A 14,617-nucleotide genomic window follows, 5' to 3' on the forward strand; every position below is an offset into this window, starting at 1 on the left:
CTCGGCCGGGCGTGGCTTCCCGTCCCTACCCCAGCGAATGGGTCTCACGCGACGCCGTTGCCATGGCAGCGGTACAGGCGCCTGGCCTGGGGTTTCTGGGGATCCCGGGAGCCGCAGGCGTGCCGGGGCCAGTTCCATGAGCCGGCCAGATCCAGGGGCTGAGGCCACGAAGCTGAAGACAGGTGAGATGTCCTACATCTCCCCGCCAGTAGCTCCCCGGACACACCTTGGGGCCCTGGCCCCCTCATTTACTCCACAGGCCTGTTCCCCGCTCACTCAGACCCCGCCTCTCAAGGCCCCTCAGGCCTCCTCCTCAAAGCCTCACCTCCCTTCTGCCTTAATCCCTCTTACTCGCTTCAGGCCCACATCCTCCAACCTCCCCTTCAAAGTCACGGACCCTCAACTCCCTCTGGTCTCTTTCCCGCGGGCCTCCCTTTTCTAGGTTCCACCCCCTTCCCTCCATAGTCCCGCCCCCAAACCCCACTGGGCTTCCCAGATCAGGGCTACTTCTTTAGGCTCCACCCCTCATCCCCACTGGTGTCTCCTTGCCGACCACGCCCCTCGCTTCCAGAGGCGCGCCTTGAATCAGGTCCACTTTGCTTCCTGTCCCGAAACCCCCTCAACCCTGCCTCCTTTACCTTCCCTCCTGGCTCCAGAATGCGGAGAGGGGGCTCTGAGCGGTGCCTGGACTTCAGTTTCCTCACCTGTGAAATGAAGCTGATAGATGTTCTCCATCATTCACACACTATAGCTGGTTTGTGTCGTTGTAGTCATTATTAATGGAGAGTACTAATGACAGCTAGGATCTACTGAGCATTTACCATGAGTCGGACCCTGTGGTCAACACTTTATATGCATTATATCATTTATCCTTTTTATCAACCGGTTTACAGATGAGGACAGTGAAGTTCAGAGTTAGCACAGTGGGAATCCAAACCCAGGCCAGTCTTTCACCTCTGCAAGTGCAATTCGTTATTCGTTTGTCTTCATTCAGTCCCTTCAGTGTCTCCAGGGATCCAGGCAATTAGCATTCCCCAAGTTAGAGATTGACAACTGCTGTATATAGAGAGACTGACAAACGGTTTTAGAGTTTCCAAAGTGTTCTCACGGCAGTGTCCTAAAATCTGAGCAAGGTGGGTGTATTCTTTACCAGTAGGGTAGGGTACTAGGGCCCAGAGAGGGGAATGGGGCTTGAATGTTGAATAAAAGGGAAGGCAAAAGCTCGCCTTGAGCCAGAGGGAGCTGAGGAGAGACAAGTTAGCTGCTGCTCCTACCTAATGGCAGTGCTGGCTCAATTGGTGCCCATCACCTGTGGGCTGCAGCTCCAGGCTGAGGAATTACAGAGAAAAACGTTATCGAGTCTCCTTCTCTTGACATGGTTCTCAAACCATCCGTATATCTGCATAACCCCGATTTTCAGAAGAAACCATATAAGGTAATGTTGGATATTTTTCAATATTATGTTTTCCTCTTGTATATTCTTCTTGTTGCTTTGGCATTTGCTGCTGCTTATCTGAACCAGAAACTAATGGGCACTGTTATCTAAGATGGCCCCAGATGGCAGCTGTGGTGATTTGAAAGTGGACAGACTGGTGTTTCATGGTGTCTTCAACAAGCAAGCCATGAGTTCCAGGTGCTTTGCCACCTGAATACATCTCTGCCCAAGTTGAGGCTTCTTGCTTGCTTCATTTCCCCCCCACCCCATGATAGGAAGGAAACCCAGAATGTTTCAATGTGTTTTTTTTTTTTTTCTGTTGGTTTCTGCCTTATGCCTTGGGGACATAAAATCTTGTGGGCAGCAAAATCTCATGACAGGCAGTCGCCAAGTCAGTGTGTGTACAGGATGTGGCCCATGCTAGAGCAGTGCATGCACGTGCTTGGCACGGGGCAGACACACATGGCATTCCCATCAGTGTGGGTGGAGCCCACGGAGCTCACAGACCCAAGACTGACCCACAGCAGAGACCCTCAGACATAGATGGTGGGTGCTTTAGGACAGAGCTCTATTGCCATCCTCTGTCCCCAGTTCTTGACATGGCACCCAGTGTATAGCAGCTTCTCGGTCAACAATTGTTAAATGAACACACAGTGTCTGATCCTCCACACCTGTGCATTCCAGTACTGTGGCCACCAGCCTATGTGACTGTCGAGCATTTGAATTGGTGGCTGGTCCAAGTTGAGATGAGCTGTTAAGTATCAAATACACGCGGGCTTTTGAGATTTAATAAAACCAGGAATGGAAAATATCTCCTTAATAACTTTATATTGATTTCATGTTGAAATGATAGTATTTTGGATTGTTGTTATTGTTAGGTCCCGTTGAGTTGGTTCCAACTCACAAAGACCCTGTGTACAACAGAACAAAACACTGCCCGGTCCTGCGCTATCCTTACAATGTCTGCTATGTGTCAGCCCATTGTTGAAGCCACTGTGTCAATCCATCTCATTGAGGGTCTTCCTTTTTTGGGCTTACCCTCCACTTTACCAAGCATGATGTCCTTCTCCAGGGACTGGTCCCTCCTGATAACATGTCCAAAGTATGTGAGATGAAGTCTTACCATCCTCACTTGTAAGGGGCATTCTGGCTGAACTTCTTCCAAGACAGATTTATTCATTCTTCTGGGAGTCCATGGTATATTCCATATTCTTCAGCAACACCGTAATTCAGAGGTGTCAGTTCTTCTGTCTTCCTTGCTCATTGTCCAGCTTTCACATGCATATAAGGCAATTGAAAACTCCATGGCTTGGATCAGGCATACCTTAGTCTTCAAGGTGACATCTTTGCTTTTCAACACTTCAAAGCAGTCTTTTGCAGCAGATTTGCCCAGTGCAATACGTTGATTTCTTGACTGCTGCTTCCATGGGCATTGATTGTGGATCCAAGTAAAATGAAATCCTTGACAACTTCAGTATTTTCTCCATTTATCATGATGTTGCTTATTGGTCCAGTTGTGAAGATTTTTGTTTTCTTTATGTTGAGGTACAATCCATACTGAAGGCTATAGTCTTTGATCTTCATCAGTTAGTACTTTAAGTCCTCTTCACTTTCAGCAAGCAAGGTCGTGTCATCTGCATATCGCAGGTTGTTAATGAGACTTCCTCCAATCCTGATGCCCTGCTCTTCATATAGTATAGCTTCTCAGATTATTTGCTCACCCTGCAGATTGAATAAGTATGGTGAAAGGATACAACCCTGACACACCCCTTTCTTGATTTAAAACCATGCAGTATCCCCTTGTTCTGTTTGAATAACTCTCTCTTGGTCAGTGTGCAGGTTCCTCATGAGCACAATTAAGTGTTCTGGAATTCCCATCCTTTGCAATGTTATCCATAATTTGTTATGATCCACTCAGTCGAATGCCTTTGCATAGTCAATAAAACACAGGTAAATATCTTTCTGGTAATCTCTGCTTTCCCCAAGATCCGTCTAATATCAGCAATGATATCCCTTGTTCCACGTTGTCATGGATTGAATTGTGTCCCCCCAAAATATGTGTCATCTTGGCTAGGCCATGATTCCCAGTATTGTGTGATTGTCCACCATTTTGTCATATGATGTGATTTTTCTGTGTTGTAAATCCTATCTTTATGATGTTAATGAGATGGGATTAGCGGCAGTTATGTTGATGAGGCAGGGCTCAATCTACAAGATTAGACTGTGTCTTAAATCAGTCTCTTTTGAGATATAAAAGAGAGAAGCGAGCAGAGAAACACCGGGACCTCACACCACCAAGAATCAAGAGCCAGGAGAAAAGCGCATCCTTTGGACTCAGGGTCTCTGCACTGAGAAGCTCCTAGTCCACGGGAAGATTGAATGCAAGGACCTTCCTCCAGAGCTGACAGAGAGAGAAAGCCTTCCCCTGGAGCTGGCACCCTGAATTCAGACATGTAGCCTCCTAGACTGTGAGAGAATAAATTTCTCTTTGTTAAAGCCATCCACTTGTGCTATTTCTGTTATAGCAGCACTAGATAACTAAGACACACTTCCTCTTTTGAATCGGCTTGAATTTCTGGCAATTCCCTGTCAATGTACTGCTGCAACCACTTTTAAATTATCTTCAGCAAAATTTTACTTGTGTATGGTATTAATGATATTGTTCGATAATTTCTGCATTCTGTTGGATCACCTTTCTTTGGAATGCTCACAAATATGGATATCTTCCAGTCGGTTGGACAGGTAGTTGTCTTCCAAATTTCTTGGCAAAGATGGGTGAGCACCTCTAGCGCTGCATCCATTTGTTGAAACATCTCTATTGTTAGGCCATCAATTCCTGGAGCCTGGTTTTTCACCAATGCCTTCAGTGCAGCTTTTACTTCTTCCTTCAGTACCATTGGTTCTTTATCATATGCTACCTCCTGAAATAGTTGAACATCAACCAATTCTTTTTAGTACAGTGACTCTGTGTATTCCTTCCATCTTCTTTTGATGCTTCCTGCATCGTTCAGTATTTTCTCCATAGAATCCTTCAGTATTGCAACTCGAGGATTGAATTTTTTTCTTCAGTTCTTTCAGCTTGAGAAATGCCAAGCGTGTTCTTCCCTTTTGGTTTTCTAACTCCAGGTCTTTTCACATTTCATTATAATACTTTACTTTGTTTTCTCAAGCTGCCCTTTGAAATCTTCTGTTCAGCTCTTTACTCCATCATTTTTTCCTTTGCTTAAGCCACTCTATGTTCAAGAGCAAGTTTCAGAGTCTCTTCTGACATCCATTTTGTTCTTTTCTGTCTTTTTAATGTTCTTTTGCTTTCTTCATGTCATCCCACAACTCATCTGGTCTTTAGTCATTAGTGTTCAGGTCAAATCTGTTCTTGAGATGATCTCTAAATTCAGGTGGGATATACACAAGGTCATACTTTGGCTCTCGTGGACTTGCTGTAATTTTCTTCAGCTTCAGCTTGAACTTGCATATGAGCAATTGACAGTCTGTTCTGCAGTCAGCTCCTGGCCTTGTTCTGACTAATGATATTAAGCTTCTCCATCGTCTCTTTCCACAGATGTAGTTGATTTGATTCTTGTATATTCCATCTGGTGAGGTCTACGTGTATAGTCGCCATTTACATTGTTGAAAAAAGATTATTTGCAACGAATAAGTCATTGGACTTTCAGAATTCTATGAAGTGGTCTCTAGCGTCGTTTCTATTACCGAGGCCATATTTTCAAACTATTGATCCTTCTTCTTTGTTTCGGACTTTTTTGCATTCCAATTCCTAGTAATTATTGATGAATCTTGATTGGATGTTTGATCAATTTCAGACTGCAGATGTTGGTTAAAATCTTCAATTTTTTCATCTTTGGCATTAGTGGTTGGTGTGTAAATTTGAATAATAGTTGTATTAACTGGTCCTCTTTGTTGGCATATGGATATTATCCTATCACTGACAGTGTTGTACTTCAGAATAGATCTTGAAATGTTCTTTTAGACTATAAATGTGACGCTGTTCCTCTTCAATTTGTCATTTCCGGCATAGTAGACCATATGATTGTCTGATTCAGAATGGCCAATACCAGTCCATTTCAGCTCACGAATGCCTCGAATACCACTTTATGCGCTCCATTTCATTTTTGATGACTTCTAAATTTCCTAGATTCATTCTTCGTACATTGCACGTTCTGATTATTAATGGATGTTTGCAGCTGTTTCTTCTGATGTTATGTAATGCCATTGGGTACATTGGGTTAAATAAAATCTAATATAAAAATTAATTCACCTGTTTCTTTTTACTTTTTAAATGTGGCTAGTAAAAAATTTAAAATTCCACTGTGGCTCACATCACATTTTTTCCCAATGTGCTGCTCTAAGCAGCATGATGCGAAGATGGAGCATAAATGTTGGGCTCAGAATCTCAGCTCCCTGAGGACCTTAAGCTAGCTCCCTAAGTTTTCTGAGCCTCAGTTTCCTCATCTATATAAAGAGGGCACTAACACTGCCCTGTCTGACATACTGTGAGTATTTGGACACATAGACACACAGTGTGTCCTCTGAATAGAGCTAGCACTATTGACACACACTCGCTGTGCTCAGGCTCATGGCCGGTGTCCCACCTGTCCTTTCCCTCACTCCATTCTTCCAGCCTGGAACACCCCCTTCTTCCTCCCGGTCAGCCCCTCTCTGCTCCCAGGAAGCCTTCCCTGACTGCCTTCTCACTCACTCTCACCTTCATCCATTCCCAGGGACAGAACAGCTGCTCAGAGCTAGACCCTGCACTGAAGACAGGAAGCCAGAGGCCAGCCGGAGAGCTGGGCACACTCAGACACTCCAGCTCCTGCTCTACGACAGGCACTTGCGCAGAGGTGAGGGCAGGACCCAGTCCTCTGGAAGGCCAGAGAGGCTGGCTTAGCCCTCAGGAACCATCTCTGGGCACCTCTGAGCTTCCCAGCACCTGTGGGCCCAGGCTGCCAGGTCATACCGCAGTGAACTCAAAAGACATGGTCCATAACTCGCAAGGGAAATGGAACAACCACCACAAATAGTTACTCAAATAACGAGTTAGTTCCAGTGGTGGTGTGTGCTGGGAAGAGAAAGAACAGGGTGCTCTGAGAATGTGTAACAGGGGACCTAAACCTGGCTTGGAAACCGGGAGCGCTTTCCTGAGGAACGACATTGGATGGAGGCCTGAGGGAAGTGTTGGAGGTGTCTTATCCAGAGGAAGCATAGGGACGGGATGCATTCTGTGTGGTGAGATCCTGAGGTGGGGGGCAGACCACACAGAGCTGGGAGACCAACCGCGGGAAGTGTTCTGTCGTTTAGTGCTGTGGAAAGCCATTAAAGGCTTTAAGCAGGGGTGACAGGCTGTGAGTTGTCTTCTTAAATGAGCAGGCAGTGGACAGAATGGACAAGTGGGGCTGAACAAGGAGGGAAGCAAGTGGGCTGGGAAGAGATGCGGGTTCTGGAGCAGTGTCCATGAAACCAGCACATTCCCTGTGTGGCCTGGATGCAGGATTGGCAGCATCTGATGCTTGGATATGGGAGTGAGGGAAAGGGCATGCAAGGAAGTGCCCAGGTGTCGGGTAGCCACAGTGTACTCAGTGGGGGCTGCTGTTTTCTGACATAAGGGAGGTTGAGGGAAGTAGGTTTGGGGGAAGGGAGGTTTCTCAGCCAGGCCTGGATTTGCTTGGTGCCAGAAGGGGCCATGGCCTAAATACTGTCCAAATAGCCCCTGTGTTTTGAGGGGGCTGGGGGTTGTGGTACAAGGAGGTACTTTCTGCTGCTGGGAGATGCAAGAAGGACAAGGGACCCCTTTGGCAGGGTTGGGAGGGACTGGGGCTCAGCATCCGCACAGGCTCCCGACACCCAACAGAGCTGGCTCTGAAACTAACTGCCAACTCGCCCCCCCCGACCCTGCTGGAGGGTGAAACCCCAGCAGCACAAGAACCACATTGGTGGGGCCAGGGCAGTGCCATGTTCTCTACCTTCAGAGTCAGGGGCCGTGGACGGTGCATCAAAATCCCTGTCTTCATATGTCCACAGGCTCTGGAAGGTGGGCGAGATGAATTCTCAGTGGCCCACAGGGGAATTGGGGAAGTAAAGGAGCTCGGCATCACCCAAAACAAGGATGGTCTTTGCTGTTGTTACTACCACTAGTCTTAATAGTAATAAAAGTATGGTTTGAGAACTTTTACTAGATGCCTTGCCAGCGCACACATTAATGTCCTCACAACAACCCGGCCTGGCTGTGGACATGCCTTCATTTTACAGCTGAGGCAGTTGGGGCCCAGAGGGGTGCAGTGACTTGTGCAAGGCTGTGCAGCCAAGCGCCAGGGCGAGACTCTCTGTATAAGATGTAATGGGCTCTCTGTCCCCGGACAGATTGTGATAGGTCTCAGTAATCACATTTTCAGGTTTTCCCTCTCTCACACTTTAGGACTCGTCTCCTGCCCCCTAAAAGTCAGTGCATTTTAAATTTTCTTTGCAGACTTTTTATTCTTTTATTCGTTTAATCACTTGATCCTTCGCTTGCCAATGAGCCTCGACAGTGGGCCAGGCCAGGGGCTGTCCACACAGGGGAGATCACAGTGAGTCAGGTGGGCTGAGGACCCGGCCTAGAGTGTGGAGGCCATTCTGGCAGAGAATGCCTAATGGGAGGAGCCCAGAGGGAATATCTAAGCCAGCCTGGAGGTGATCCAGGAATCCTGAAGGGTGAGAGGCGTTAGCCAGGTGATGAGAATTGGAGGGAAGGCATGTTTCAGACAGAGGGAACTGATGAACAAGGGTTCAGAAACAAGAGTGCCTGGTGCACATGAGCTGCTGCTCATAGCTGATGGTAGCTGTGGTGGTGAGTATGGTGCAGAGAGAGGGGTGATAGGGAAGGTGAGGGATGTAGCCAGAGGTGGTCAGATGGCTCGTGGAGGGCCTTTCTCCCCAGGGTCACCAGGATCTTGAGGGGTGGTTGGCCAGCAAGGTGTGATCAGATAGGGTTTGGCCCAGATCTCTGGCAGCTGAAGTTGATCAGGTAAAGCGGGCAGGCCTGTCGCCCAGCTGTCAGCTGCTGGAGTGGTCCAGGTGGGCGATGACAGTGGCCTGGTGTGGCCAGCACACCCCGTCACACTGTAGCTATAACTCTCTTTTTACATAGTTGTCCGCTGCCCTGGTCGATGGTCTGCCCTGGAGGGAAGGGCTGTAGGGACATTCTGGTTCACAGCTTGTCCATCCAGCATTTAGCATGGGGCCTGCACACACAGGTTCTCAGGGGGTGTTTGGGGAATGATGGAATTGTAGTATCGGGTGTGGGATGGGACCCAGGGCTTGGGACAGGCTTCTCCCAGGGTCTGGGAGTAGACTTTGGGCCTAAAGCAACCTAGCAGATTAGGGTTTTAGGAAGGTTCCTCCGGCAGTGGCCACCTGGCTCTGCTAACAGGGCTCCTCTTTGCCTGCCCAGGAGCCGTGAGGATGGCACACCTGCTGGGCAGCCAGGCCTGCATGGACAGCCTGCGCAAGGACCTCACCGACCTGCAGGGTACCATCGTGGACGTGGTCTCCCGTGCCGGGCCTGTGCAGTTCCCCTCCTGGAAGTTCCCCGACCGCATGGCCTGCGACCTGGACATGGTGGACCTGCTGGAACACTATGACCACGTGCCCAGTGACCCTGAGTTCACGCAGCTGTCCCATGCTGTGCTGCTGGAGCTGGTCATTGACAGGTGAGGGCCTCAGCCGAACCTGGGCATCTCAGGGCGCTGGCATGTGCCCCTTAAAACTGTAGCAGCCACAAGAGCCCCTCCAGAGGAGGTGATGATAGTCCCCATTGACTGAGCACCTGTTGGGGCCAGATAGGAACTCAGGGCTCTCACAGTGATCTCCCACTTCAGTTGTGTTCAGTCCTGTTTCATTTAATTTCAGTTTCATTATCTTTATATTATTTTGTTTATTTAATGGACTTTGTTGTTGTTAGGTGCCACTGAGTCTATTTCAACTCGTAGCGACCCCATGTGAAAGAGCAGAAATGCCCCATAGGGTTTTGTTGGCTGTAATCTTTTCGGAAGCAGATTGCCAGGTCTTTCTCTCATGGAGCTGCTGGGTGGTTTGACCTGCCAACCTTTTGGTTAGCAGCCAAGCGCTTAACCGTTGCGCCACCAGGGCTCGTTTAATGGACCTTAGATATACAGAATTGGGTAACTGTAACTCCTGGTTCATGATCACAGTTAGCATTGGTCCACACACAGCCCTTTTTTATTTAATTTTATTTTTTAAGTAATATAATGCAGTTGTGAACACACCACCCACCCAACCGAGGAACCAACAGTTTAACAGTGACTTCTCTCTCCCTGTGCGCCACGCCCTACCCTTCCGTGGCTTCCTCAGAGGAACCCACTCCCGTCAGTCTGTGGTTATTGCCTTGCCTTTGTGTGTGTTGAGATATATATCAAACAACATGCTGCTTTGTATTAGATGTTTTCATTTTCTCCTTTATAAAAAGGGCATCATACCACACGTGATCTTATACCACACGTGAACAATTTCACATGGGTTTCACCAAATCTTTGGTGTGGTGAAAAACAGGTGAAATTGTGCACTACAGATTAGTAAGTAAGCCCATGAGTACCTTGCTTATTGGGTAATCCATCCCTGGCTGGGAGCACTCAAGAGGCTGGTGCAGACAGGCCCAAAGGACTGACTTTCATTCCAGAAGATCTAATGTAACCCAGCAGCACGTCCAGATAATACTGGGGCTCTAGGCGTGTTTCCTCATCTGTGAAATGGAGGATGTTCATGCCTGGGATAACCATTACCATCCAGGAGGCTACATTGCCATAGAATGTAGGGCAAGTGGCAGCACCTCTCTGAGCCTCTGTGTCCTCATCTGTAAAATGGGGATAATAGTTAAGTCCTGCCTCAGCAGCAATGAGACAGTGCCTGTGGAGGCCTTGGATGCTGGCCGATGTACAGCCAGCACTCAGCACATGACAGTCATCATCAATGACTCTGTGGCTTGATGGGTGGAGAGAACCTGGCCTGGGAGAGGGGAGCCACGGGCTCCAATCCCAGCCCCATTGCCAAGTTGTTGTGCTATCTGGGGGAGTCCCTTTCCCTCTCTGGGCCCCAGTGGCCTTGTTTATAGAATGTGGAGTGGACTGGTGCTCTCTGAGGTGCTGTCCAGGCCTGGCATCCCCCAGCCCCTCCAGCTTCTGCTGGGCTCGGGTCAGACACCACACTTCCTGGTCCTAGCCGCCACCCCCACCTGCAGGGGGTTGCCGGCCACCCTGCAACTGCTCTCGCTGCCTCCTGGGGGTTTTGTATATCGAGGACACCACAGCTGCCACTCAGAGTTTCCATCCCAGGCTCTTTTTCCTGGCATCTTGTGGCTGCATTGTTCCCTCTGCATGTCACACAGCCAGACACGGGATTGTTTTCCTAAGTCCTGGCTGGCCCTGCTGGGAAGAGGCTGGTGGAGTCTATGCTATCATTTAAGTTAACACAGTCATCAGCCTTCCACTTCCTGGGGCCACAGCCCAGGCTCCCTGTGCTCAAAAATTCTGTTGTTGTTGTTAGCTGCCATCGAGTCAGCCCTGACTCATGGCGTCCCCGTGCACAATGGCACGAAACACTGCCCAGGCCTGCACCATCCCCATCATTGGTTGTGGATCAGACCGTCGGGATCCATAGGGTTTCCACTGGCTAATTTTTCCAAAGTAGATCACCAGGCCTTTCTCCCTGTTCTTTCTTAGTCTGGAAGCTTCCCTGAAACCTGTTCAGCATCAGAGCAACACACAAGCCTTCACTGATAGACATGTGGTGGCTGCACATGAGGTGCATTGGCTGGAAAGTGAATCTGGTTCTCCCACATTGAAGGCGAGAATTCTACTGTTGAACCACCAATAACACCCTAATAAAATGATAGGGGCAGAGAGGCAGCACAAATGTGAGAGGGACCTGTCTGAGGACAGAGAAGCTAGGGTTACCATTGTGAGGCCTGAAGGTGCCCTCTGTGCAAAAACACAGTTTGTAACCTGTGAGGTGCTGAGCGTGTGAAAACAGAACATGCCTTCCTTCTCCATAACTTTGCACCTGCTGTTCCCTCTGTGAGGAATGCCCTTTGCACCCACTTCCTGGTCTGGCCAAGTCCTCCTCATCCTTCAAGGCCCAGTTCACTTGTCCTCTCCTCTGTGAGGCTGTCACTGACATCAGCACACCCACCCCACTCCCTGCCCACATCTGCCTGAGTAGTGGAACCTCCTCTGGGCCCCCTTGAGTATGTAGAACTCCTAGCAGAGGGCGGGTCTGGGACCCAGAAAGACTGGGCGCCCTGAGGATGGGGCCACAGTGAGGCATCTCAGGAGCTCAGCTCCGGCCCAGCAAGTAGCATTTAGAGAAGCTCAGTTCATGCCAGGGGATGGAATTAGGGCTGAGGAGGAAATTAACACCAGCAGCACAGGAGTCTCCCACTGTGAGGGTCTGTCTGTCTGTCTATCTAAGCAGATAGATCTCTATGTCCTTTTTCCTGGTGCTTCCCCATCCCTCAGAACCAGGCCAGAACCAGAGCCTTACAGTTAGTCTCTCTGACTCTAATTTGGAACTTCAAGGTTGGGTAGAGACCTGCCTATCTTCACTGTACAACTCCACTGTCACAGAGCAGCTTGCCCTGTAGCAGAAGCCCCAGGACTAGACTCAGGAGCCTGTACACCTGCCCCTGCCCTGCCCTGCTTGCCCTGTGGCTGTGGGCAGGCTCTGGACCATGTGATAGAAGGCAGCAGCCACATACCTGGTGCTTTCCAAGCACTTAGGGTCCAACTGAGTCGAGACCAGGCCAGGTCTTGGCGCTCCCTGGAGATCCCCAGTGCAGTAGGGATCAGCCAAACAGAAATGCTGCCACTGGGAGGCACAGAAGAGGCCACACTGAGCGGAGCCTGGGGGCCAGGAAGGGCTTCCTGGAAGAAGTGACCCCTGGGTTGGCCTCTCCAAGTCTCTTACGCCTAGGCCAGTCCCCCAGAGACAGAGGCATATGGTTCTGTGGCGTGCTGGCCTCAGCCTCAGCCTGCCCTGGCATCTCTGCCCACAGGCTCCTGCTGCTGCTTCAGAGCTGTGCCAGCTACCTAGAGAACCTTGGCTCAGAGCAGATGATGCCCCCGGCCCAGGCCATGGGGCCCTGCATGTCTGTGGGGCTCACAGTGAGGCGCTTCTGGAACAGCCTGCTAAGGGTCGGCATGCTCTACCAGCAGGTGGCTCCCCAGGTGGGTTGGCCCCATCCCCGTCCCCTCCCCCAGGTCCTGGCTGGTGGGTCCCTATGCGCTTACATTCTAGACCACCCTGCCCCAACTTCCTAGCACTCTATTGTGGACCCCTGTGTTCTGGACTGGCTCCCCACTGCCCATCAGGTACAGTATAAACTCTGGAACCTCACAAGCAAGGCCCACGTAGCACAGTAGTTAAGAACACATGCCTTGGAGCATGTCTGGGCTACCTGGCTCAGCTCTTTATGCTGTGGGACTTTGGACCTCGGTTTGTTCATCTGTACATTGGGAGTATCCCTACCTCTGAGGGCGTTGTGGATGATAGTGCTGATATGAACTTACATCTACTGTGGGTTATCCTGTAATCCTCACAACCACCCAGTGAGGGAGGACCTGTCCGCCTTTAGTTTTAGGTGGAAACTAAAGCCGAGAGCAGATGTGGTGACATGAGAGAACCCATTAATGAGCAGCTGTTACTGTCACCATCACCTTCCCAATATCAGGCATAGAACTGCATCAAACCTAGGGGGCAGCCAGGAGGAGGCTCTGGCTTAGTAGGTTGAGGGAGCAGGAAGGAGGAGAAAGCTCTCTCTCTCTCTTATTCACGCTGGTGTCAGATAGTGTTAGCAGGTCTGAACGTCAGGCAGACTGGTCACAGAACATACCCAGGGACCTGGTCACCTCCTAGGCCTGTCGACCTCACCTGCCTTCCCTTTATTTTCCTGATCACAGAAAAGGGCAAACCAGGGAGAGACCCCCACCTCCAAGCCCACGGCCAAGGGTGAGCCAGCCAGAAGCCCTGAATTTGTGACTGCCAAGTTCATCAAGCCTTCTTCCCCAATGCCAGGCTTGTCCCAGAGCTGCCGAAAGTTGGACAGCATCCCCACCAGAGTCTCCCTGCAGTGTCCAGTCAGAGCTGCCGAGAACACCAGGAGTGTCCACTCCCAGACGGTTGAGACGGCCCTGGTGCCCTGTGACGCGTGCACCAGCGTCCAGGGCAGCCTGCGGGAGGTGGGCAAGGTGGTCATCAGCCTGTGTCAGGGCCAGAACCTGCCCTCGTCCTTAGACCAGTTCCAGCAGCTGGTGCAGGACAGCATGGGGCTCAGGCCGCTGCCGGCCGCCACCGTGGGCCGCTGGGTGGCAGAGCAGAGCAAAGACCTGATGCGCATCAGTAAGCATGTGGGGGCCCTCACTCAGCTTGTCGGGCCCCTCAGGGCCCAGCTGGAGGAGGCCGAGGGGCAGAAGGATGGACTGAGGAAGCAGGTGGGCGAGCTGGAGCAGACACTGCAGCAGGAGCAGGGGGTGCGGCGGCAGCAGGCAGAGGAGGCTGAGCAGCACCTGGCCGAGTGGGAGTGCAACAAGCAGCAACTGCTTGCAGGTCTGTGCCCCAGAGGCCGGACACTTAGTGGCCCAGAGGCTCTGCTACGGTCTTAGCGCGGGCTCTTCTGAAGCAGACCCCGAGACAGGGCTTCGAGTGCAAGCAGTTTATCTGGGAGGACAGGGAAACCCAGGCTGGGGAGGTGGGGAAGAGAGACAGGGAAGGGAAGGCAGTGACAAAGGGTGTGTTCATCAAGCCAGTCACATTGTGGGCAGTTGGAGCTGAATCCCATTGGGGAACACTGAGAGACTGTGTAGAACACGTGCCTCAGAGTTACGCCACCAGAGGGGTGAGGGCATTGGGGTATTTATCCACACACTCCTACCAGTCATTGAGGGTTACTCCTGGGGAGGTGATCCCCTAGCATTTCCAGCCAAGCAGAGCAGCCTCTGCCAGTTGGCAAAAGCCATCACGCAAAGAGATACAACTACTGGCATGGGAGGTTGGCCGATGCCCACTGATGTAAGGCCTGAGGGATTTGGGCAAGTCACTGCCCTCCAAGCCTCATTGTCATTCTCCACGGAGGACACTGAGGTCCAGGGAGGTGTAGAGATATGGCAGACAGCTGGTAAGAAG

At 50.5% G+C, this 14,617-nt stretch overlaps 1 protein-coding gene across 1 annotated transcript in view; it reads left to right on the forward strand.

Moving 5' to 3' along the window:
* Positions 1-2: 2 nt before the first annotated feature.
* Positions 3-14,617, forward strand: part of CCDC157 (coiled-coil domain containing 157) — an 18,629-nt gene continuing 4,014 nt past the window's right edge. The window contains exons 1-5 of the mRNA XM_023733652.1: positions 3-182; positions 6,172-6,291; positions 8,877-9,135; positions 12,492-12,663; positions 13,396-14,041. Coding sequence (XP_023589420.1) covers positions 38-182; positions 6,172-6,291; positions 8,877-9,135; positions 12,492-12,663; positions 13,396-14,041 — 1,342 coding nt within the window. The 5' untranslated portion in view covers positions 3-37. The remainder of the gene's footprint in view (positions 183-6,171; positions 6,292-8,876; positions 9,136-12,491; positions 12,664-13,395; positions 14,042-14,617) is intronic.

This window comes from Trichechus manatus, unplaced genomic scaffold, assembly GCF_000243295.1.
Source record: "Trichechus manatus latirostris isolate Lorelei unplaced genomic scaffold, TriManLat1.0 scaffold00061, whole genome shotgun sequence".
NCBI classification, from domain to species: domain Eukaryota; kingdom Metazoa; phylum Chordata; class Mammalia; order Sirenia; family Trichechidae; genus Trichechus; species Trichechus manatus.